At 45.1% G+C, this 27,214-nt stretch overlaps 1 protein-coding gene across 1 annotated transcript in view; it reads right to left on the bottom strand.

The window, feature by feature from the left end:
* The window catches only part of LOC119952295 (protocadherin-20-like), a 38,935-nt gene extending 13,290 nt beyond the window's left edge, over positions 1-25,645 (bottom strand). Inside the window, exon 1 of the mRNA XM_038775929.1 lies at positions 25,502-25,645. Within this exon, the coding sequence (XP_038631857.1) occupies positions 25,502-25,552 (51 nt within the window). The 5' untranslated portion in view covers positions 25,553-25,645. The remainder of the gene's footprint in view (positions 1-25,501) is intronic.
* Between the last annotated feature and the right edge of the window lie 1,569 nt (positions 25,646-27,214).

Below are 27,214 nucleotides of genomic sequence, written 5' to 3'. Positions count from 1 at the left end.
TTTCCAACTCCTTTGCATTTGACATTAGGGGCAGCATGGTAGCATAGTGGGTTCTGGGTTCAGCACAGTTGCTTCACAGCTCCAGGTCCCAGGTTCGATTCCCGGCTTGGGTCACTGTCTGTGCGGAGTCTGCACGTCCTCCCCATGTTTTCATGGATTTCCTCTGGGTGCTCCGGTTTCCTCCCACAGCCCAAAGATCTGCAGGTTAGGTAGATTGGCTATGCTAAATTGCCCTTAGTGTCCAAAAAAGGTTAGGTGGGGTAACGGGGATAGGGTGGAGGTGTGGGGATCGGGTGGAGGTGTGGGGATAGGGTGGAGGTATGGGCTTAGGTAGGGTTCTCTTTCCAAAGGCCGGTGCAGACTCGATGGGCCGAATGGTCTCCTTCTGCACTGTAAATTCTATGACACAGAATTCATGGATGGGGTGTTTCCATCTGAGCTTGACAAGAGTGTCTGAACAATATAATAATCAGTCGGCATTTGGTAGAAAAACCAAAATGCATAAATTTTCTGACTGAGAGACAACGAAAGAGAAGATGACAAAAAAGTGGGAATCAGCGTTTGCCCTTTAAGCTTGAAGGATTAGAAAAAGAGCAACCATGACATCTAGATAAATATTAAATGACCAGCAAGAATTATATAAAGAGGAAAATTACCTGTGTTTGATTTTTAGAGGAATCAGAATGCTGTACATAAGGGTCTGGCACATAGGGGGTTAACGTGGGACTGAGCACAGTACTGCCCACACAGTGATGTGAGACAACACATGACCTCTATCTCGGGATCAGTGCAATGTTGAGCAGAGCTCTGTGTAGAAACAAGCATGGGGACAACTCCTAGCTTCGACCTGTGCCTATGTTTATAGTTTCTAGTAAGTATTAAATACTGACTGTTGAACTACCAAAGACTATGAATACTTGAATAAGAGCAACTTAAATACGCCCAACACCTTATGACATGGAGGTGGAAAATGGATCTCAAATCCTCACAGAGACTGCGGAACAAAATTAAATCCTGAAAAACTGAAGGAAAAATCAAAGAAGCATATGAATCTCAAGAAGCAAAGGCTTCTTGAGAAGAAGGAAATCACCAGAGCAAAGTTCCAAAAAAAAGACTTGGAAGCTGAAGGCAAGTTTGAAATTCCTCACTGCAGCATAAAACTCTGTTGTCTCCCGTGGACATCCAGCTTCACTAGCCAGATTTTGCAGAGCCAACAGACCTAGCATGGGTGACCTAAACATTTAACCTGCCTGAATAATACTAGTGCTGATGAAAGTTAAATACCAAAGTGGTCAGAAGTTGCCGTTTAAATCACAGTCTGGGAAACCCAATTCTCAAGGTCATCCTGAACAAAGAAGATAGTAATAATTAATTTTAAAAATTCATTGGGACTGAGTAGGTAGTGTTGAAAATTCAGCAAAAACTGGGATTCGATGCTTCCAAAACCCGAGACCATTATACTAAAGTGAAGAAGATGCTAACCAGTTGATCCAGGCAGCCATTGTTGAAAATTTAAATGCTAAGATCATGAACGCTATTACTGCGGACCAACAAGGGCTGGAAACCCCTTGTGAAGAAGTGTACTGCGATTTTTCAAAACCTCTTAAAGCTGAACCTGCAATTAAAAATTTCAAACCACAGATCAGAAATCCACTCTTTCAGATCAAGTTTGGCTTGTCCAGGGCCACGATCATTCACAAAATTGGAGGATTTGGAGAAAGAGGTTTCTTAAATGCATCATTGCTTCAGGCCTCGTTAAAAATACGGAGGCGTGGGTGGCAGGGTAGCGAGTGGTTAGCACTGCTGTCTCGAGGCGCCGAGGACCTGGGTTCAATCCCGGCTCGGGGTCAATGTCTATTTGGAATTTGTACATTTTCCCCGTGTCTGCCTGGGTTTCACCCCCACGACCCAAAGATATGCAGGGTGGGTGGGTTAGCCATGCTAAATTGCCCCTTAATTGGGAAAAAATAATTAGATACTCTAAAGTTATAAAAAAAAAGTACAGAGGCTGAACAAATTGACACACTACTTTATTGGGTAGGCCCGATGCCAGAGATCGAATAGCTAGAATAGGAATCATCTGCAAAATATGATGATGTTTTAAAATAATTTGCCGCTTATTTTAATCTCAGAAGTAACAAAATCCTTGAATGGGCTAAATTTAATAAACATGTCCAGCACTAGAATCTGTCGATGCTTTCATTAATGAGCTGCGCAGAATGATTGAGGATTGTGAGTTGGTGATCTGAAATCGGAACTAATCAGGGATCGAATAGTTGTTGGTGTGGTGTTCAACGCACACATCAAGCAAAGGTAGATCTTGAGAAAGTCATTCAGATTGTCAGGCAAATTGGATTGCTGCACTGATCCATATGAAGAGGAGAAAGGAAACCATGGTATTATAAAAACTCCACCGTCCAGTTAGATAAACAGCACAGAAACAGGGTTCTTGGTCACCGAGGTATTACATTCGGCGACCAGTTAGAGAATCCGAGTTGCCGACCAAATTGGGAGCGGCGCCGCTTTCGCGATGCACAGCCCGCTCCAGTGTGGCATACTCTAGAAGTACGCTGCACAAAGTATTGATGGCCTCAGGACATTGCCTGAGACCCGACCCCCCGATGTCCCGTCCCTGACCGACCAAATTCCCAGTGCCGTGCGTCTCTCATATTCCCGCCCGTCGGAAACACGGCGTGGCGGCTGCGGACCCATGTGTAGAAACGAGCATGGAGACATCTCCTAGCTTCGACCTATGCTTATGTTTATAGTTTCCAATCAGTATTAAATACTTACTGCTGAACTACTATGAGACTATGAATACTTGAATAAGAGCAACTAAAATACACCCAACACCTGAAGACATGGCCGTGGCAAATGGATCTCAGAACCTCACAGAGTCTGCAGAAGAAAATTAAAATCCTGGAAATCTGAAGGAAAAATCAAAGGAGCAGATGAACTTCAAGAAGCAAAGGCTTCTTGAGAAGAAGAAAATCACCAGAGCAAAGTTCCAAAAAAAAGACTTGGAAGCTGAAGGCTTCCAAGTTGGTGGGTGGGAGGGGGCGGGGAACATTATTTTTGGCGCTTGGGACACTGTGGGGGGTTGGGGGGGAGGGAGTGGGGGGTTGGGGGGGTGGGGGGGTTGGGGGGGGGGGGGGTTGGGGGGGTAGTCTGGGGAATGCGATCCGGCCGAAGAGGGGACTATTTCGTGGGCCAGGTCCGCTAGCGGCTGCTGCAGGCTGCCGCCATGCGCATGCGCGGCCACGGACTCGACACTTCTCTGGGGCACATCGTCAGCTAGAGCCGTGTGCTCTACGCTGCCATCCTGCTAGCCCCCAGTAACACAGGGAATTGGTGGCCATTTGCACCAGTTTTCAGGCGTGATATGCCACTGTTCCCACGCTGGCGTGGGGACATAGCCCCATAATCGGAGAATCCAGCCCAGGGAGACAGCAGACCAAGGGAAGCAATACCTGAACTGACCAGTACAGTGACCATGCAAGTAAAAGCCTCCGACAAGCTTGATCAATCTCCGGCAGTTTCAGCCCAATGCTTTCAATGGACACTTCGGTAAGCTGTGCAAAGCCAAAATATCAGAGTGCACAGAAGATCCCAAGTGGATTCACGAGGTCGAGACAGCACACAAAGAGGATTAACAACTATGTTTCTCTGTAGAAGTCAAAGTCGTCCTGTAATTTTATTCTGGAAGGTGGACATCTTGGTTAATGGTCACCTCACAATCTTTAAGTTGAACATGGGAGTAAGTTCTATGGTCCTATCGGACAAAGATCCGTGGCTGAGGGGTCTCTGACTATGACCAACAGCCACATCACCTTATATCTGGACGAATATGGCCCCCAGGCATAGGCATGATTCTGGAAACATTAAAACATGGAGGTAAACAAACCTTGGAGCTGATGTACTTCATTTAGTAACCAGCCTATTTCTCTCTTGAGCAGAGATGCCGAGTAGTCCGAATCTTTTCCAAATGACAAAAGATGTCAAGGCACCACTGCCCGAAATTATATAGAACTACAAGTTTCCAAGAGCTTGACTAGTAATTTAGCTCTGAATTGTCTTCTCTCTTTGCTGAGCACGTTTGTCCACTTATTGGTCAGACCAGCCAATCACTTAATTCGTTACCATGACACCTCGGGTACATGAGAAAAACAAGCACTGAAAAGAGCCTCAACGTCAGGCTCCATTTGAGAAATAAACCCTGTGACCACAGAACAGATGCTACAATCCCCTGCCGCACAACATTGCCACAAAAGAAGCTGGATCTGAATAGCAGCCGTCCATTGACGACAGCACACCACACAGCCTAATGCAAAGTTGAGCTTACTACAGAGTCACACTTTCACAAAAGGAAGAGCCATCTTCCCGCCCAGCGTGCATCACTGAGAGCTGCATGAAGGAAGAAGAGAAATTCAAACATTGAAGAAATGAGCCCGGAGTTTGTCTACACAGTAAAGAGCAGGATAAACCAACCACCATTCATCACTATAATTGGGGAATCAACAAAGAGTGATTCAATGACAAAGAATTGAAAAAGAGAATGAAGAGGCACGCAGATGCCGGAACAACCGCTGTTGCAACAAAATTTACCCCCAGTGACAGAATAACCACTTCTCCGACAGGAGAGGGAACGAGATATGAAAGGATTGTAAGGTCTTCAGACCACCTGAACCTATGAACTCAGCGATGTGAGAGGGGAGATCGGGTCACAGTAATGATATAAACGATGGAGTAAACTGGGATAACTTGTAAATAAGCTGAATAAAGACTTGGGGGGAAGTTGTAGAAGTATCTGGCCCATAAATGTTAAAATGAGACTGAGGTCAGTACCATTCACAGAGTGATGTCAGAGAACACATGATGCACACCTAGGGTCAGTGTAGTGTTGGACAGATCCGTGTATGGAAATAAGCATGGCGGCAACTCCTAGCTTAGACCTAGACCTATACATATAGTTTTGAATAGTTAATAAATACTTACTGTTGAATTACCTAAGACTATGAATATCTCAATAAGACCTACCAAACAATGCCCAATACCTGACGACAAATCCTTTAAATTGATGGCAAATAAGCCTTTGAAGGCCTTTGACAATGCCCATTCCAGACATGACTTTTCCTCCCATGATATACAGATTAGTGGATCTCAGGATGACATGGAATTCCAAGGTCAAAGAAATACTTCCTCCAGCTGTCACTAAATTCAATATGATAACCATTTTGCACGCACAGCAATGGGGTGAATGGCAGTGGTAGCTAAGAGAGGAATGTTGACCAAGACATCAGAAGAACATTTTTCTCTCCTTTAAATTGTATCATGCGATCCCTAATATCTCTGAATCACAGGGACGAGCAGATTGAATAAGAATTTAACACCTCATTGAGAGGACAACACTGAAAAATGGGAGAAATTCTGCATATGTTTAATACAGTTTAGCTAGAATTCAAATGGAACCTGTCAGGCCTCATCAAAATTCAGAATGGAGAACTGCAAATGGTTTGATTGTGGAATCGTTGTGAACTCTGACTTCAGGAAACAACTGTTGTTTTGCAACCATTTATTTGAAATGTTAATATAATCAGATTGACAGATAGTAGCATGGATTATTTGCTTTTCACAGAATGCGAACCAATTAAAGAAATCCATTATGAGGGGTCCAACCCTCTCTGGGGAAAATATATGAAGAAAATAACAATTTTTGGACTTTAACATCTTACTTTACAAGGGAAGCAAGTTATCTGTATGATTGGTTGCCTGAAAAACAACGGCTAACATGGAGTTCGATGGTGTAAAACATTACTCAAGGCTATTAGTTTCAAATGCGCTAACAATATCTGGTGAGGGATGATTTTGATCTTTGCAACCTCTCACCTTGAAGGTTTCAGCAAGAGGCAAACCTGACAATTTAATCCATAGATCTCAGCGTGTATAATGTGGAGCACCATTCTGAAGAGGCAGTATTGGCAACTTATGGACTGATGCTAATTTAGTTGACCGTGATAGGCCTCTTGCACCCCCCTCCACCCCCACCCCAACCTCCACTTGAGTACTACCTGAAGTGTGCTCCATCTGTAATGGTTTGAAACTGCTTTAATCAGTCTTCCCTTGCAGTTACCAACAATCAGAATTGCAGCTCCTGCTGTAGATCTTAGCACCGTCATCCTCCTTCTGCACTGTCGGGATTCTGCAGATTCTATGAGGGGAGCATAATTCTTGTTTGAACTGGAAGGGAGTGAATAGTGCTAGGTCGAAGAGGGTAGGGTGGTAACAGAATACAGAGGAGATGAGGAATGCCAGCCTGAATTGAGTGGAGATTAGGAAAAAAGTACAAGTATCAACTGGAATGATGAGAAGAGGTATGACTACCTCTGAGGAAACGTGAGGAATTGGGACCCTTTTGAACGGTGCCTCTGTGAATTGAGTGGTCAAGGCAGTTGGATGAGTGGCAGTGATTGCTGAGGTAACCTTTAAGAGGGTGATGGTCAATCAGTCTGTTGAAACTCCACATGTCAATTTGTATGTCATTTTTTTCGATTAAAAAACTAACAGTTGTGAGGTACAGAGATGCGTATGATCTATGCTCCCTTGCATCCCATACCCCGCTTTTAACACCTGCAGCTGAACACAAAAGCAAAATACTACAGATGATTCAAATCTGAAATACAATTTCAAAATGCTGGAAATATCATTTAGTCTGACAGCATGTGTGGAGTAAGGAGCAAATTTAGCATTTTGGGCTGATGATCTTCTATCACAACTCATTAGTCCTACCATCCAAGGCCCAAAACAGCAATTTACATGCATTTTGTTCCATTTATTACATTGCATTGGCTGCTCAAGATGCGGTCTCCTCGACATGGATGGGACTGAGGTGGACAGGTCGGGAAGGGAGAAGGAGAAAGAAACTGGACTGGGTGGGACTGAAATGAGCTGGCCCTCTGATGGGAACAGGAGTCCATTAAGGAGGTAATCCTCCACTCACCCACTACATTACTCCATGTAGTGAGAACTGATGGGCTGGGTTTGAGGGCTGGATTCTCCGTAACCCCCACCTTCTGTTTCACGCCAGTGGAGCACCATTGGCCGGGGAGGGATCTTCTGCTCCCGATACAGTCAATGGAGTTTCCTGTTTCATGCACCCGCGGTGGAGGTTCTCCATCGTTGGGACTGGAAGGTCCCTTCAGTGGGAGCGACTGGAAAATGTTAGCTTTGGTGCGGACCTCTCTCATCACTGGTTAAATACCAACAGCAGCAGCATGATAAGGTCCATAAGTGGCACTTGAATGGGTTTGCAGAGGGCATTTAGCCTCTTTTGTCTGTTGCACCATCTAATGAGATCATCGCTGATCCATGACTTAGCTCCATATACATTTGTTGAACAAAACCTATCAATTTCCGATTTAAATGAATATCAATTGCCTTTTGTAGGACAGAATTCCAGATCTTTACCACCCTTTGTGCGTCAAAATGTTTTCCCATTTTATTCCTGAAAGTTCTGGATCTAATCTCTTAGTTTTAAACTCTCCGATGAGCAGAAATATTTAAGGGTGTATTCTCCGCTGCCCCACGCCGGCAGAGGGACTCCCGTTTGGGCGGAAAATCGAGCGGCGGACTAAAAATGAGATCGGTGCCCAGTGCCGATGCCATTCTGATACTCTGGTTTCCCGCCGGCTGCAAGTCTTTATGAGCGGGTCCCAGGTGACATGGCCGTTCAGGGGGAGTAAAGAGGTAAGAAGACTCCAATCTTTTTGGGTTTGCCGGGGGGTGTATGCCTGGCCCTTAGGGAGTAGTAGGGGATAAATTGGAGCAAGTGCGCTCACTTGGATGTCACCTTCGGGACCAGGTTGCCCTGGCTGAGACTCCCATTGCTGTATTATTTCATAGGAACATAGGAATTAGGAGCAGAAGTAGGCAATTCAGCCCCTCAAGTCTACTCCGCCATTCAATCAGATCATGGTTGATCTCTTCCTGGTCTCAAATCCACCTCCCCATCTGTTTCCCGTATCCCTTTAACCCGTCTTTAAAATCAGAAATATATCTACCTCCTTCTTGAAGCTATTTAATGACTCCGATTCCACCGCACTATGGGGCAGTGAGTTCCACAAATTCTCCCGCCGCTACAAGAATTAGTTCCTCCTCATCTCAGTTCTAAATCTGCCACCTCTCAACCTATATGTGTGACCTATATCATTTTAAACCCACCCTCTAACTGAAACTTATAGACTCCTGTCTGCTGAGACCGCTGTCATTTGACGGTACCCTGCATATGTTCTGAGGGTTCCTGGTCATGTGAATCCCAACCCAACCCACCCCTCCCAAAACCCCATCCCCCAGCGGTATCATCAAGGGGATGGATGTGGTCATGCTCAATTGCCAGCTCACCAGGTGTGGCATTCCTCAAGACACTCCTCTGCAATGTAGCACCACAACAGAGGGAGTAAGGGATTAGCAGAGCTCACCTCAAACAAAAGACACATGCACCATAGTGGCTGGAATCCTCCCTGGCACACAGTCCCTCTCAGAGTAAAAGCCTTACCAATGACACTATCAGCTAGCCCACCCCTGAGGAGCATGAGGTGCCTCTAAGCCCTGTCTTCCTACCGCGTCCCTGATCCCATCCATCCTGCCCCTGGGCAGGGAACCTGACGAACTCCTTCACAACCTGTGTGTTAAGCCCAGGCTCCACATAACATGACAGCTAAGCTGCCAGCAAACGCACACATGCCTCGCTCACCCCCATTTGTTGGTCCTGCCCGCCACACAAGGATCTTAGTATGGAGACAAATGGCTGCACATAATGACAGCCTCTACCACACAACCAATTTCCACCTTTCTGGCAGATTAACACAAGTCCCACCCAGTAAGGAGACCCACATTAAACCTCACTGGGGTAAACAGGTCAGGTCAGCTACACAGCCTATCGCTAACAGGTTTCTGCGGGTGGGACCACAAAGGGCCCACCACTTCCTCCTCACGCGGGGCGCTCTTTCATCCCTGGGCTACGCCATGGGTCAGAGTTTCAGACGGAGGGAGCCGGAGGGAGGTTCAGACAGAGGCCCCGCCATCATCTGGCACAATCCCAACAACCCAACAGAGGCTCACACCCCCCCCCCCCCCCCCCCCCCCCCCCCCCCCTGGACCAGCCACATCCTTGAGCCCTGCCCACAAGCATGTCACCAAGCATGGAAGCGGTTGATGGCACACAGTGATCCCTCCCCACCCTACAACCCGGTGTCACCCTGCTGGTGGGCTATCACACGGCCAACCCAAGGAGGACACCCACAATAGACCCCATTTGGGTTGCAGAGCATATCGCTGCCATGGGTTGCGTTGGCCACCGGTACCCCTGCCAATAGGGATGAGTGATGGGGTTAGAGGCCTCCCGATGCCAGTGTGGTGTCGAAGGCATAGTGTCGGGGGAGTGGCCGAGGGGTGGGGGTGGGCCTGGCGGGGTGGGCGGGGGGGGGGTGGATGGAGAGGACATGCAGAGGCTGGAGCTACAGTGCAATCCATGGCCATCTTTCGACCGGGACCTGGGTGGGTACGAGAGTACTCAGCAAGGTAACATTTCTGCCTTTTCCCCCTGTCGAGAATAAATTTTGGCGTACAGCCAGGAATGGTTGCCCTCTGCCTGGCTGCAGAAGCTAATGCAGATGCACTGAGGCTCCAGGCAGGGGTGCTGCTTGGGGAGGATCCTGCACAACAGGAGCCTGTCCGAGAGGAACAAGGACCAGCTGGTGAGGCTGGAAAGCCAGCCATCCAGCAGGCCGTGGGGACAGGGGAATGAGGGGAAGACGTGGGGAAGGAGGCGTTGCACCAGGGAACATATATCGTTTGAGGACCTGCTGCATTGTACGTGTCGCCAAAGACCAGCTAACCAGAGACTATGCGACACCTGTGCCAGACGATGGCGCACCTGGAACAACAGGGGTATGGAGGAGGACACCTTCTCCGAGTGACGGTCAAGGTGACAGTCGCCCTGAACAATTTTGCCACTGGCCGAACAGGGGTATGTTTGGGATCTCACAGACGCCCATACACAGGTGCATCTGCGCCTTCACTGATGCCCGATACTACCGGGCAGCGGACTACACAAACATCAATGTGGACTGAGCCCATCAGGATGGCTGGGCAGCAAAATTCATCTCCATCGCTGGCATGCACCAAGTCCAGGGAGTGATAGACGGGATATATGACCCCCGTACAGGAATTGGCATATGACGGGGTTCCCTTCATGAATAGGAAGGGCTTAAACACATGAATGTACAGGTGATGTGTGACCACCCTCTGCATGTCATGCATGTCCATGCCCGATATCCAGGCAGTATCCACAACGCATATGGCCTGACGTACTCACCGATGAGGGGTTGGCTCTTGGGCGACAAGGGTTATCTGCTGCGGTCGTGGATAATTATGCCTGTCCGGAAGTCCTAGACCGATGCAGGAAATGCCAACCCCCTCCCCAGTGTGGCGCATAGGATGGGCGTGATGTCAGGGGTACAGAAGTAGTGGCGCACCCTGGCTGGCCTTGGAGGATTGCCCATCCTCACACAGCACTGCCTACCCATCCTCCTGGTGGGGTCATAAGAGGCGGGGTGAGGGGGGGGGGGGGGGTTGTGGGATGGGGGTGATGCTAAGGGCACAGAGGTGGTGTCTCACCTACGGGTGGTCGCCTCCTGCCCACCCTGGGGAAAAGGCTGTCCTGCCTCTTCTCCCATAGCATCCAGCAGCTCCGCATCCACAAACTTCAGGGGGCGTTCTCCTCGGTGCTATCTTCCTGGCTGGAATGAGTGTGTGTGGGAAGTGAAGTGCTTGTATCCAGCTCCAGCTTGTCAAGCTCCGGGGCCAATTCCGGCCCCAGCGAATCTGATGGTGGCGTCATTTGGGATTGCGCTAGTTTCACATGGCGAGACTGCTAGCCCATCAGCATGTCCTAAAAGGATCCGGGACTGGCACCACCAATGGGACCAGGGAACATCTCCAATTCAAGCCTTGCATGAACACTTACGGCGCGAATATCCGGAAAGCTTTCAAAGTTTTCAAAGGTTTCAGACTCAAAAACAGCTTCTTCCCCACTGTCACCAGACTCCTAAATGACCCTCTTATTGACTGACCTCATTAACACTACACCCTGTATGCTTCAACCGATGCCAATGCTTATGTAGTTACATTGTATATCTTGTGTTGCCCGATTATGTATTCTCATGTATTTTCTTGCATTTTGTTTAATTCCCTTTTCTTCCATGTACTGAATGATCTGTTGAGCTGCTTGCAGAAAAATACTTTTCACTGTACCTCGGTAACTTGACAATAAACAAATCCAATCCAATCCAATCCAAAGTGTTATAGCGAGCAGGAATTGCTGCAATCTTCCCTGTGCTCAGCCCAGCAAGGCCGCCAACGCGATTCAATATTAATTGGTCCACTTAATGGGGCCTCATGGACGTCTCGCCGCAAATAAAGGCTCGTCAGCTGATTCGCCGGCACCGCACTCGCCAGCACCCCGCTAACAAGCACTTGCTCAGCCAACCCCAGGCAGCTTGCAACAATGGCGCCGAGGAGACCAGCCCTAAGATTTGAGGACGCTGACCTGGGGAGCCTGCTAGATGCTATGGAGGCTAGGAGGAATGTCCTGTTTCCCCGAGGTGCCAGGAGCGTCCGCCATGGGGCAGGAGGACTTGCCTCGTGCTGAAAATCATCTACACTGGGCAGCATAAGTGAGTAGACACCAATTCCCCACCCTTTCAAGACCACCCCCATGGGAGCATCTAACCCCCAACTGTCCATGCAACACTCAACTCTCCTTCCACCCTCCCTTCCTCTTGAAACTTCCACAGCCTTTCATCCAAACCCGTCCCACTTCAACCCCCCCAACACTCACTTCACACCGACCCCTCTCAACTACTGTGAACCATGCTGGGGCTAACATGCGCTCTCTGTATCTCCTCAAGACATGCTCTTCCATAATCGCCGGGAGAGGCCCCAGACTGGTGGAGTTGTGCCAGACATCAAAATCGTTACCACATTTGATGAGCAGGCCCTAAAGGTGACTGGTGTGGCCTAGGACAGGGTGGGCACCAACACGGAGGCTAGCGGACGCCGCAGAGGTGAGAAACCACCAGGCCCCACCCGGAGGACCTGTCATACGTGAGTTGTTGGTACCTTATTGACTGACCCATCCTGCCCACTGACCACATGTCTATTCTCTCGCAGGTCGAAGTGCAGTGTGGTTTTGCAAAAATTTGCCTTGCACTGCAAATCCCAAGGAAACGAAATGTATGAACGGTAAATGTTCAGGAAATGGCTGCAATATAGTGGGGAGTCGGTAGGTGCATTAATTACGGCGTTAAAATTGAGAGAGCGAGGGCAGCACGGTGGCCTAGTGGTTAGCACAACTGCCTCACGGCGCTGAGGTCCCAGGTTCGATCCCGGCTCTGGGTCACTGTCCATGTGGAGTTTTCACATTCTCCCCGTGTCTGCATGGGTTTCGTCCCCACAACCCAAAAATGTGCAGCGTAGGTGGATTGGCCACGCTAAATTGCCCCTTAATTGGAAAAAATAATTGGGTAATCTAAATTTATAAAAAAAAAAAATTGAGAGAGCAATCATGTAATTTTGCCTCCGCATTTGATTCCACGATTCAAGATCAAGTAGTGTTTGGAATACAAAATGAGCGTCTGCGTGAAAAAATGTTTAGAAAACCGTTGATATAGTTTCAAGTGGCGATTAATATATGCAAGGCTAGTGATCAACCGAAATTGCCAAATTTGAAGCGACTGAAAAGGACGCAAAGACTGGAAACGTGGTCACAGCACCGCAAACAGCGCGCATCAGCAGAATGCCATTTTGACGAAGATGTCACGAGCATCATGACTTGCACACGCTGTAGAACTGCCCAGATACGAAAAAAATGTCCGCCGCTGGGCACAGCGCAGGAACTGCAGAAGGTTAGATCACTTTGCAGCACAGTGCCATTTTCCTCAGGTTGTTCCAGGACACAGATGAAGGAAGTCTTACACTGACCACAGGATAGTTAGAAGTGTCCAGAGAGAAGAAGCAGAGATTGAAAACTGAATCAAATACAGTGAACACGAGCAGTTCGGAGAAGCGGACCCTTTCTCATAGCGACAGTCACTGAGGTTGCTCCAAGGGTGAGGAATCTCAGGTGAGCCTCTCCAACAAAAGATGAGTCAGAAATTAACTGTAGATCTCAATCTGAATGGCATAGCAACACTATTTAGGATTGATACAGGTGCAGACGCGAATATGATTTTGTGGAAGATATTGCTGCAAGCAAATGAGACGCCGACCATAGGGAAGTCTAGGTGTTGACTGTTGGAATACAATGGGAGCACGGTCGTCACGGAAGGTGCATGGTGTCTGATGGTGAGACATGGAGGAATGGAAATTCCTCTCAACTTTGAGATGGTCAACGATGAGCCGATATCGATAGTAGGTGTGCAAGTTTATACAGCGTTGGATCTGGTCCGGAGCGTATATGCGACAGATACGTTGACGGATCAAGAGGAAGAAAACTAGGAAAGTCTATCACGTTTATTTAATGAGCCGGCAGAAGAAGACTGGGAATGTCCAACCGCTGTAGGCTACAGCAGAGACACCGATGAAAAATCGGACGATGAGCAATGTGAAGAGGACCAGTCACTCCTTCTTTCTCTATGTACGGTATCCGTTGTCTGTATTACATGTAAGAAACAACATTTTTCACTGTATACTATTACATGTGACAATAATAAATCAAATCAAAATCAAAAGGAAGGTCAAGACAGGTTGTTTGCAACTAGTGAAGTAGCGACCGCTAGTAGCATTCAAGTTGTACAGGATAAAAGTGAGACTGAAAGATCTCAGCTAGACTGTACAAAGGCTGATGATAGACGTGCAACAGTGATCAGGTCGCTAGAGAGCACCGCAATGAAGAACAGCCAACAAGGAGAAGAAGACTTCTTGGACAAGTTGGTTCCAGATCTGGAGCACAAAGAGTTTGAGCATACATTTGAACATCCAACAGGAACTGATGTTACAGAGCTTGATGGTACATCAGAGAATCGTAAGGACACGGATGGTAGACGAGTTGAATTTGAACCGATAAGGCATCAAGGAACTGCTCCTAAGCGCACCGAGACTGGTTCGGGTACCACAGAAATTACTTGGAGGTACGACTGTGATACCACTGGACAACCCGATGATACATGTCACTTGCATGGTAACAAAGTGTTGGAACTGGCAGTTATGCTTGCCGATCAGACAAGGGACAGCAGCACAGTGTATGCAACACAACTACCATTCAAGGTAGAACAGAAACATGCATGTGTTGACAAGGCCAAGTTCAAGAATAATGGCACCAATGTCAGGAAGAACAGGATGTTGTTTGGGAAACAACATTCCAATGGTCGGGTTGTGGTGATTCTTGCTGTCAATCCAGAGACCAAACAGGTTTTGAAAGCACAGGAAACACGAATGCAACATCACAAGCACAGAAACAGACCGAATCAGACGACGAACATGGTTCAACCATTCGAACATTTGACTGATTAGACTGATGATTTGTTGATGATAAAGAACAAAGAACACTACAACACAGGAACAGGCCCTTCGGTCCTCCAAATTGCGATGACCATTGCACCTGCCTAAACTAAAAGCATATGCACTTACTGAGCCGTATCCTTCCATTCCACCCTATTCCTATATTAGTCTCGATGTTCCCACCACCTGCCCATGCAGAGTGTTCCATGTAATTACCACCCTCTGTGTAAAAAACTTGTCTCGCACATCAGTTCTAAAGTTTTCCCTACGCACTTTAAACCTATGTCCCTTGCACTTGACTCTCTTATCCTTGGAAAGAGCATCTGACTATCCACTCTGTCCATGCAACTCATAATCTTGTAGACCTCTATCAGTTCGCCTCTCAACCTCCGTCGTTCCAGTGAGAACAGACCGAGTTTATCTAACCTCTCCTCATAGCTAATGCCCTCCATATCAGACAACATCCTAGATCCTAGTAAACCACTTCTGTACCCTCTCCAAAGCATCCACATCCTGCTGGTAGTGTGGCAACCAGAATTGTACACAGTTTTCAAAATGAGGTCTCATTAAGGTCCTGTACAGCTGCAACATGACTTGCCAATTTTTATATTCAATGCCCCGACCGATGAAGACCAGCATGCCGTATGCTTTCTTCATCACCTTATCCGCATGCATTGCAACTTTCAGTGATTGGTGGACATGCATGACCAGATCTCTCTTCTGTCAGTACTCACAAGAGTTTTACCATTTATTGTGTAATTCCTACATGCATTTGACCTTCCAAAGTGCATTACCTCACACTTGTCTGGATTGAACTCCATCTGTAATTTCTCCGCCCAAGAATCCAAACAGTTTATATCCTGCTGTATCCTCTGACACTCCTCTTCACTATCCGCTACTCCACCAATTTTTGTGTCGTCTGCGAACTTACTAATGTGACCATTACCACAGTGAAGATTGAGTGCTTACTGAAGGTTGTGAACTGTAAAAAGACTGAACAGTTTTTTTAAAAATGTTAGCCGCTCCTCGAACATTTCTAATGACAAGGCCATGATTTTGCTGTATTTTTCATTAAAGGTCTCCAATTGTCTTAAAGATAGGACTTATAAAGATTGGGGGTTAGTAGGTTATTTATTAATTGACACTGCACATCTGATTAATAGTGCATGCTACAAGGATGTAAGAAAAGTATCTTAAAGGATAATAACTTTTCTTTAGAAAAAAGGGGGGATGTGGTATTATCATACATGAAGGTAATGTAAGGGTTAATGACATGTATACAGACAGCCACTAGAGGGAGCTAATCCTAGCAGTATATAAAGGATGATGCTAAGCCTTGTGGGACAGAAGGTTGGAGTAAGTGGTAGGAGTAGGAGCTGGCTAGGAGAGAGCAAGAGAGCAGTTTAATCTGTTTGTGAGGTAGATGAAAATGAGTATAGTCAGTATAGTTTATGTGTGATTAATCAACTGTATGTTCCTTGGGGATAAACGCCGAATCCAATTAGTAGTGTTTAATAAATAGTTATGTCGGTTTACAAAACTCGTTGTTCTCTGATCAACACTACACATCAAAGCCATCTGGTTAAAGCAAGGCAGAGAACAACACATGCCCCAGCCTGGGGAAAAGGTTGTCCATCCTCTCCTTAGTGGCATCCAGCATTCTGTCGATCTCCGACACCTGGAACGCCAGAGTGGGTGTGGATGCAGCCATTTTCTTGTCTGGAATGACAGTCCGTGGGGACTTAAAAGTGTTCCAGTTAGTCAGGCACAAGGGGGGCCTGAATTGCTTGTCTGCAAGTGGGCAGCGTGCTAGTCCGTTTGCTTGACCTGAATTTCTCCTGACTGGCGTGCATAGCGGGAGTGTGAGGTTCTTGAGATTCAACTCCTGCAGCAGCATTTAGTCTCTCAAACGGAGATCCAGCGCTGTATCTCTTTATCTGTTCTACCTATTTCCCATAATGTCTTGAAAACATCAATCAAATTCCCCCCTCACCTTTTAAATTCTATGAGGACAGTCTTTGTTTGTGCAACCTCTCCTCGAAATTTAATTCTTGGAGGGAGTCCAGGTATTATTTGAGGAAATAAACAGCGCGTGGCCTTCAAGGCCAATATATCATTCTGAAGGTGTGCTGACCCGAACTGTTCACAGCACTCCAGGCGTGATCTAACCAGTGTTTTGTACAGCTGAAGCATGACTTCGATCCAGTTGTATTCTAGTCCTCTTAGATATAAAGGGCAGAATTTCATTAATCCTTTTGATTATTTGCTTTACGTGTTCGTGGCATTTCCATGATCCTCAAATCTCTTTAGACATCCACCATTTCCAGTTTTACATCATTTGAACAGATCCAAAGTGGATGATCTGACATTCACCTACATTGAAATCTATTCATCACAGTTCTGCCTATTTACAGTCTATTAATATTCCTTCAAAATTGTATGTTTCCATCTACACTGTTCACAATGCAGCTAGTTTGCTGAACATTCCCGTTCAATCTGTCAGTGTAACCCTGATCTTCCGGCTACCTTTCTGATTCATTGCTTTTGGAGTCACCTGCGGGAGGGCTCCTATTGTGTGCTGCAAAGAAAATCATTAAAGCTTGAAATATTTGTCAGGCAATCTTCATTTATTTTTGCAAGTGGCAAACTATCTTTCATTAAAGGAGCAAAAAGAGTCAGCAGCCAATGCATCGGTTTTGTCACAAGTCATGCGAAGGTGCATTTTCTCTATCTACGAGTTGATATGTAATTGAAATTACCCTGGAGTCTTCAGGCAGAGAGGAATTTTGAATCAATCTTCAATCGCCCTGAATTGTCAATTGGGAATTCTGCCCACCTGCCGTTATTCTACCATGGAAACCATGGAATTGTGAAAATTAGATCTCTCTGCCTCACCAACATCCTCTTTTTGTTTTAGCCACCCCGTAAAAACCCTAAAACTGGAATCAGACTCCACAGGCCCAATGTTGGTGACGAGTCCATCTCCTATTCACTGGAACCATTGAATGAAGGGCCTTTAATGATTATGAATTCTGACTCCCATCACTCTCCAGGTTTTTACTCATTTCATAATGTTCCTTCAAGTCCAATCCCATCTCAGTGAGCTGACAGTCACTGTAGTACCAGTAGCACTACCCGGAGCAGTGGTCACTGCCAGTACTACCAAGGAGAAGGCATTCTGCGATGGACCCAAATCTCCCAGTAAGTTTGGGACCTTGGGCTTGCATGCCCTGGCAACAGGGTGTGGTGGTGGAGAAGTCTTATTGGACAGGGCAGGGGAAGTGTGGTCATGGGAAGGGAAAATTACTGGGGGCAACCTCTGATTGACACGGGGGACCCAGAAGGGAGGCACTCCCTTTCTCTGGCCAGCAGTGCGCAAAGTCAAACTTCCAGGCTGTACATTTGGTGGCGTCTCTTCCATCGCCCATTAAGTTTGAGCGGGCGGACTTTCCGCCTGAAGTGTTTCCCATGGCTCGTAGAATTGTGTCGGGGTAGCAATGGGCGGGCTGGTGCTGGATGCGCTGCTGATGGCACAGCGCCCTATTTTACTGATCCACTCACCTTTTTTCACACCTGCTGGTGGCCCGTATAATGAAACGCTGTGTTTTAGGACATTTCTACTTAACCCTCCTTTTGGCTCACTCTCCATTTGTCTGATCGTGTCTCTGTAAAAAGCCTTGGAATGATTTTCTACTTAAAAGGCTCCATTTAAATGCAAGTTGCTTTGCTTACCTATCATCTACAGTGCTGATATTCAACATGATGCGGAGATGCCGGCGTTGGACTGGGGTGAGCACAGTAAGAAGTCCTACAACACCAGGTTAAAGTCCAACATGCTTGTTTCATACACTAGCTTTCGGAGCACTGCTCACCTGAGGATGGAGCAGTGCTCCGAAAACTAGTGTTTGAAACAAACATGTTGGACTTTAACCTGGTGGTGTAAGACTTCTTACGATATTCAACATGTAATTGCTGGATTTTTATCTTAGTTCCTCATAAACACGGAGAAGATTGAAAAAAAGTAGCACATCATGAATGTTGTCATTTCAATTTCCTCTGTTTACTGTGCTGGGGAATTGAATCTGCACAGTACCATGAACAGTTCAAGGGCTCTGAAACGTTTGACCGATGCCCAAATGAATTTGCAGGATGAGACTTAAAGGAACATTGTGGAATGAGTAAAAACCTTAACCCATCGATTCAGTTTTCAGCTTAATTTCTTTTTGGCCTAATTCCAACAGGTGTGCCTGTACTGTTTTCACAGCAAAAATGCTCGGTAACCATTTAAAAATTGTTTGAAGACACAGGCCTTAGCGATGCATACAATCTGTCACTGCTTCAATTGTGCACAGTGTTAGCACAAAAAGTCATTTTTGGCTCTTCTTCAAGAAAATAGGTTCACGGACCAACATTTCCCAAACTGTAAATGACTGGATGTACAGCTTTGCCGATATTTGTGTCTTGTCCAATGATTCATTGCTTTGACATTAATGCTCTCATGAATGATTCAAGGAATACAAGGAAGAGAGAGAGAGAGATAGAGAGAGAGAGAGAGAGAGAAGTTAGCTGTCATTCATCTTCCCTTTGAACTGTCTCCTTTAACACAATCAGATACAATTATTACCAAGCTCTGTTGGCAACTTGCATTAAAGCACAATAGCCCTGATTTTACACTGGCAACTGGCTGGTGGAACTGTCTGTGTTTGTAATCGTTACTCCTCTGAAACAATCAGTGACTTTTCAGCTCTGCACTCATCCACTTAAATGCAGAAATCCAGAGGTCGCTGTTAGTGATTCTAAGCTTCTCTGGAGGGTGTGCTGCTGAAGTCTCTCAGACTACAATTAATTAGAAATCACTGATCTGACAAGAACTTGCCCTTTTATGCATTAGTCTCATTGTAAAAGGCCTTAAAAAAGTAATGCCTTGTTGATTGAGTTATAACTGGGTTTTTAATGGTAAGCTGAATTCATAATTATTGCTGATAGATCTCTCTAACCTTGGAATCAATGTTATACTTGTGGATCTCTTCATTTTGATGAACAAAGTTCCCCATATTTTTAAAATAATTATTTTTTTAAAAAAAGCTTGTTTATGATACTCAGCTCCGATTATTTATTTTACTCCTTGCAAAATTATTTTAAAAAATGGACAATATTCAAGACAAACGGAGGATACATCTTTCTTTGCTCTCAGTGAGAATATTTTGACATGATTGGCAACTTCTCCCGCTTGATGACATCTCTATTGTTGGTTGCCTGGAGACCCCCTTGACTTGACACCAGATTCAAACTAAGATCAAGGAGGGAGAAATACAACCTCTGGAGATTGAAAAGTCCTTATGGGCAGCTTTCAGGTAAACAGTAAGCACAGCCACTTCACCGCTGAACAGAGAATTTGCAATATTGTTTGTTTCTTTGGTACAATGCAGGTTTTTTTTCCTGCTTTGAACAACTGGACTTGTTATTAACTGGACAACCCATGACTTGCACAAAATTTTCTGAGTGCACGAGGGTCTTGTAAAAAGTTTGTTTATGATGTTTCAGCTCCGATTATTTATTTTACCACATCGGTCAACAGTAACTTGGTTGTATATTTGTTAACAGAAAACATTATGAATGGTACATCTTTAAATGTGATCAACAGTATCCATTCTTGGCCAGTTGCCAATCTATTCATAAAACCCAAAGCCTTTTCGGAGCTAGTGATAGCACTGGCACACTTTGGCAAATAGAAATTTGGGGCAAAATTTCGTTTTGCTATTTTCAACAGCAAACGGCAGTGGAAAAGAGCGTAAAAGCTGACGGGAAACAGGAAATAGAAGTTTTCTATGCTGAAGATAGGTTTTTACCTCTACTGACCATATGTCAAGCATAACCCAGGGTTTTAAGCCTGATCCAGATGCAGACTGCAAGAATAACTCTGGTGGCAAGGTTGTTTGTCATCAATGGTACCCCTCTGATTTTCCTTTCATGTAATAGAATCAGCGTGAAAACCAATGTGTTCTGCTGGGTGGGGGGTTCCATCGAATTCCACCTAGTTGATGTCTAATGTCCAGGTGGTAAAGATAAAAAAATCTAACCACCATCTGCGTCAACAAAAAGGGAGACAAATTGGTGGTTATACCATTTTGAAAATATTCTGTTGCTTATCAAGTCTTTGATAAGAATCTTTCAAAAAACATTGCACTAGTTTCCACTGGCGGAAAGGAAAATGATGTGGAGATGCCGGCGTTGGAATGGGGTGGGCATAGAAAGAAATCTTACAACACCAGGCTAAAGTCCAACAATTTATGAAAGGAAAGGAAAATGACTCGGTGGAATTTAACTCATAATAATCTAATAATAATATTTATTAGTATCACAAGTTGGCATACTGCAATGAAGTTACTATGAAAATCCCCTAGTCACTAGCCACACTATGATGCCTGTTCGTGTTCACTGAGGGAGAATTCAGAATGTCCAATTCACCTAACAAGCATGCAGCGATGGGGAGAACGTGCAGACCCAACATAGACAGTGACCTCAGACGGGAATCAAACCCAAGTCCCTGGTGCTGTGCTAACCACTGTGCTACCATGTTGCCAATCACTGAGCTGTTACCGTTCAACACTGAAGCTAATTTAATAATCTAGATGCTAAAGGTTTTGGAAGAATACCTGTGAAGTTGGATTTTTCTGTAATCTCGACACTATCTGGCTCACAATTATGTTAAGGACAGGAGAAAGCTATTGGGAACTGTAGGTTATATTTGACCATGAACCCTCAGGCAGCCAACTACCATCTCGGGCTCTTCCACAGTCTCTTATACTCTGCTTATTAACATGATTAAGTAGCTCAGCCATGCTCCGTTCAGGGCACTTTGAAGAGCTGACTGGTAAATAGTCTACTCCTCTTAAATCAAAGTCAGTCCATTTGAATTACCTGATAACTCAATTATTTTGAGCACTAAATTCTCACTTGACTGTGTTTTCTGCTGGGATCATTTCTGTTGCGCAAGAAGCAAATTACCCATGTGAGACTGAGAGTTTCTTTTCTGCTTCTGGAAAATTACAAATCTCAACATTTTGGAAATTGATGTAAGTCCTTGTAAGTATGAGAAAGGTCAGAACTCGCCAGTAAATGAAATGTCATTATTAATACAAATTACAAAGGATAGATGATGCACATAATGGTTAAAACCGGATTTGAATGTTACCCTTTGATTTCAAATCCCATTGATTACACGCGTTCCAGCACACTGCCTCTATAGATTGAATTTACAATCTGTTAATATCCATGTCAGTGAATTAGAATAAATAAATTATTTTAAGGATGTGTTGGAGCTCACGTGGAACATAAACACCATTGTGGACGAGTTGGGCTGAATGCAGGCCCGTGTGCTGCTTCTGTGAAAACATGCTTTGTTTAATTTTTGCCAATTTCCACCCTCTGATATGAATAGTTCACTGGGGTGTTCATGCACTTTAGCGAGGTAAAATAAAATATGATAGGATTTCTGGTTGACGAACAAAATCCAATTGACTAAAATTATCCAGTGAAAAGCTGAATAAATTAACATTTCCCCTTGTCACGACTAAATAAACAAATACCCAGCATTCTAAAATTGGAGAAAAAAAGCCAGCGCACACACCAGGGCCAGGGTTATTCCGAAGCAGCCTGGGTCTTGTCATCGTGGCTGAAATTGAGGGGTAACTCTGCTTCATGGCATCAGGATCTGGGACTGTAATTTATGAGCAGCAGCCAAATACGTGTGGCGGCCTGCTCTCAAGAACTGCTGGTCCATCACTGTGAGCAGTGGTCACTGCTGGGGCTGTACCTGAATGAAAGAGCACATATTACTGATCATGCACCCTCGCAACAAAGTAAGTAGGGTCTGGGGGTGCTGGGACCAGTCAAGTAGGCCCCAGTGAGGGCTCGCTGAGTGCAGACATTGCCACTGCTGCATTGTGGTCATTTTTGCTGGGGGTGAGGGTGGGTGGAGAGTGCTTTGTGGGCAAATGAGTCTCCTAAAAGGAGGGACCCACCATTCTTTGCCCTTTCACCACTAGTGTTCACTTAGCAGTCTCCTGACATGGCACAGTGACCACCCACCACTGGTAAAACAAAAGAGGGAAGAGACCCTCAATTAAACAAGTATGTGACTCAAATTGGTTTCGGCCAATTTTCTTTCCATTGGGAAACTGGAATGTTAATAATAATCTTTATTAGTGTCACAAGTCGGCTTATGTGAACACTGCAATGGTTACTGTGAAAATCCCCTAGTCCCCACACTCTGGCGCCTGTTCTGTTACACTGAGGGAGAATTCAGAATGCTCAATTAACCTAACAAGCACGTCTTTCGCGACTTTTGGGGGAAAACCAGAGCACCTGGTGGAAACCCACGCAGACACGGGGCGAAGTGCAGACTCCGCACAGTCAGTGACCCAAGCCGGGAATTGAACCCGGCTCCCTGGCACTGTGAAGCAACAGTGCTACCACTGTGCTACCATGCCACCCTTCACAGAAAAGCGACGGGTTTCAATGTTAATTTGCCAGCCTACCCTCCTCTGACCCCGTTCTCAAAGGTCGTGGAAAATCCTGGGCTGGGAATATACCAGAATAAGGTCTGATGAAAATCCATTGACCTGGAGCGTTAACTGTAATTCTCGCTCCACAGATGCTGCCTGACCTGCTGAGTATTTACAGTATTTTCTGTTTTTGCTTCAGCAATCTTGTTTCCTTGTTTGAAACAAAGATCATGATTCTCACGAGGATATATATTTTACTCACCAACCAAAGGGTCATGGAGAAGAATATAAACACTGAAGCATGATTAAGGATTTGAAAGTAATTTGCTTTTCCGCTACATTTTCCAGCCTCTCTCTTGAACATGAGAAGAGACCAAGTTGGAGCAGGAGCAGAAAGGGACCTCATCTGAAGGACATCACACTGGGCTTTAGCTCCACAGATGTTCAGCCTTGACATTCACAGAATCATAGAATCCCTACAGTGCAGAAGGAGGCCATTTGACCCATTGAGTCCACACTGACCCTCTGAAAGAGCACCCTACCTGGGCCCACTCCCCTATTCCTGTAACCCCATAACCCCACCTAATGTCTGGGCACTGAGGGACAATTTATCATGGCCAATCCATCTAACCTGCCCATCTTTGGACTGTGGAAGGAAACCGAAGCACCCAGAGGAAACCCACGCAGACACAGGGAGAACGTACAAACTCCACGCAGACAGTCACCCGAGGCCGGAATTGAACCCGGGTCCCTGGTGCTCTGAGACTGCAGTACTAACCACTGTGCCATCATGCTGCCCCACTATATTGTGGGTGCCGGTGATGAGAGACACGCATGATCATCGGCAACCATTATCTGTTGGGTCTCAAACCTGCTGAGGTTCCGTTCTGTTTAATTTTCACCCTAAATCCTGTCCGTAAGAGGAATTGGACAGTTTGCTTACTCAGCCCAGAGGGTGTGAGAGGCAAATGCATCAGTTCACAGCTTGTTTTTTTAAAAAAAATCTAGCACTGAAAAGGGCTACATCAAAAAGATTGGCAGTTGAGATTGGGACTCTTCAGGTCTGTTTGGCTCCACTCCAAACAGCTGAGCTGCCACAGAAGTTTTAGGAGTGATTTTAAGTGAACTACAAATCACTCCCTTGATTGCCCAGGCTCTGATAGCCGAGAAAATTAAAGGCTTTGGATAGAAATGCGCTTTACCCTTACTCCTACAACATTTTATTTTACTGCTACCTGGAGATAAGATGGCAAACTTTGGCCGTAATTCATTTGAATGATTAATCGCAGTTTATTTCAAATGGCCGGTGGAAATAATTTTCAAAGACTTAATAGCTGCGAATTAACTTTATAAATAGTGCAGCGTGAGAAAAATACAGCTGCTGCCTAACCCGCTGAGTGTTTCCTGATTGTCTTGTTTTTATATATTATAACTAGCAAAGATTCATGGCAGGAACGCTTGCAGGTAAATTTATTTTGGCAGAGGAATGTGTTACAACAAGGTTTCATTGCACATTAATAATGTGAAGTAAATATTTACAGTGTAGAACTCTCAGTAAAACAAATATCAATTTAACATGAAAGATGACAAATAAAGTAAAACGCTAAAAACACTTTGTCACTTTGTGCGTCAAAATTAATATTTGGTATAATCTAGCAGTTAAGGGGCAGGAAACTATTAATAACTGTGCAGAAATGTCCACAGTCACTGAGCAAAACCTCCCACTGCCTGCTGGTCATATAGACCCTATGTTGCCAGATAAGAATGTTTGTTTATACAATGTTAGTTAACTGCTTCAATTTTGATTCTAGACACCAATTCTGGACCTCTTCTTTCCCCCCACACATTTTGTTGTACAAAAAATGTTGCGCACCAGTGATGCAGTTAGGAGGAATCAACAACCCATATCTTACAGAATATATGCAGATTTCATTTCATTCTAAGGTATCTCATCCAATGATAGGGATAATCATCCTAGCCAGTTGCTATAATTTTACTGAACTTGACCAAATTCTACATTGACAAGTACTTCAATAACATTGATTCAGTTTTATGATGGATAAAAAGCAAAACACAGACTTCAATGCTTTAAATAACAGATATGTTATGTGTAAACTTATTCCTTATCCTTTTCTAAACTACCTCCTCCAGAGTCCAGACATTTGAGATGTAAAATATTAAGGTGGCAATAGCTCAGTTTTACACAACATCAATAGAGCCCGTTTGTCTTTGTGAAATGCACTGAATAAAATGATATGTTGTGGAGGAAATACAGTGAAACAAAGCTTTCAAGTGTGGATGATTGCAAGTAAAAAAAATTGGTGATATGGCTGTCTCTTTGTAACAGGCTTTCTGAACGCACTGTTCTTACACTTCTCAAAGTGGACAGAAAGGGATGAATCAGCAGACTAGTCAAAAGGAAAAACAGAAACAATTACCTGAAGCACTGATCCTGTGCAGTCCATGCAGAAGATACTTTTAAGATCCATAGTTCCAACTAATAGAATTTACACTCAACATAAGGAACAGACTGCTTGCTTCAGCAGTCCCTGAAAGTGTCAATGCTGCAGTGTAGCAGAAATTCATGCTTTTAATGCCAGCAGCTGTAGGTGGGGCTACGAGCTTTTTAGCATTTTTGTTTTTAATGGAAGACACATAATCCAGGAATTGGCAGGTATAACTCCCTTTGCCTGAAAGTTTTATTACTCATTACACTTAAACTTTGAAAACTTCACCACTATGTCGAGCATCATTTGAGCATGAGCAGATTGTACGGAAACTGCTGCGGTGCAGCAATCACGTAAATCTTTGCGCATTATTGCAATACTTCAGAAAAGTTTCAGAATCACCAATAATTTGGACACTGAAATTATACCGTGAAATATCACCACGTGAACGTGCCTTTGTCCGAAGTTTATCTTAGTGCTATTTTTGTTGTGGCAACCACAGATCTTGTTTAAGTTCTGGGTTAGGTGTTCAAACATGAACATCCCACATTGTAATTTCAAGGCATTAGCCATAGAGTCATATACAGGACAGGAACAAGCCATTTGGTTGTCAGGTAAATGCTTGCTCCCTGGGTAACAGTTCAGTCAGGCCCACTCCCCTTCTCAATTCATGTGGCCCTGCATGTTTACTTTTTACAAGTGCCCAACAAATTTTCTTTTGAAATTGTTAATTATTTCCACTTCCACCACCCTCGGGGGCTGTGTGGTTATTACCACTTGCTGCATAGAAAGGGCCCTAGTCCTCGTCCCATTGGCTATTGGGAAAATCTTATCCGTGGTCAGGATTTTCCATGTCCAACCAAGCTGGGCATGCTCAGTGGTGAGATTGGAAAATCTTGTGACAAGACTGGCGACGTAAATCCAGGAAGTGATTTTTCCCAATGTCAATGGTGGGCTGCCTTTCCTGCCGTTGAATATCAGAAGCTTAGTTTTAATATATTTGCCTCTCATTGTCATGGTCTTGGCCCAGGATCACGCCCCCCCTCCGCATGTCAAACTTAAATCCTACAACGTCTTGATTTACGACTGCTTTTGAACGGCAAGCACCTGGAGACCTGAACTTTGAGGGAATTTGGAGATGAGTGCACACAACTTAGGGCAGCGCTCATGGGGATCCCAATGCAAGGAAATAGCTCCACGGATTCAAGGGAGGGTTACAAGCAATTCACCACAGCAGCTTCTTGGTGGTTGGTTTGTGATGTGGGGCATGGGCAACAGTGCAAGTGGGAGTGAGGGGGAGGAGCTGGTGGGTGTCATGACAGAATAGACTGAACGTTGCACGCAACCAAACGACCAGGGGGGTGGTGGGTGGTTGGGTCGGCTTTTCACAACTGAGATTGTTCAGCTTGCGCTCAATTGACATGCTTGGAGTTAGGTTAGTGAAGCAACAGTGACCACTCAATCAGCATTAATTTCTGGGAGTTCAAATGATTGCTGCCCAACATTAAATTTCCCACATGCAGACTTCCAAATGCAGAGTGCTATGGTGCTGCAGAACTATTGGGCTACTGGGCAAGCTTGATGATCCACTTAGAAATGTGGCCATGGACACAGACCAAAGGGTGTGCTACTAATCCTTTGCTTTATGTTCAAGAAGAAATTGACAAGTGAAGCTCATGATATACGCAAACAACAAGGACTCGG

Source organism: Scyliorhinus canicula, chromosome 17, assembly GCF_902713615.1.
Source record: "Scyliorhinus canicula chromosome 17, sScyCan1.1, whole genome shotgun sequence".
NCBI classification, from domain to species: Eukaryota; Metazoa; Chordata; class Chondrichthyes; order Carcharhiniformes; family Scyliorhinidae; genus Scyliorhinus; species Scyliorhinus canicula.
The sequence above is the reverse complement of the archived record's forward strand: the minus strand, read 5'-3'. Positions and strand labels throughout refer to the sequence as shown.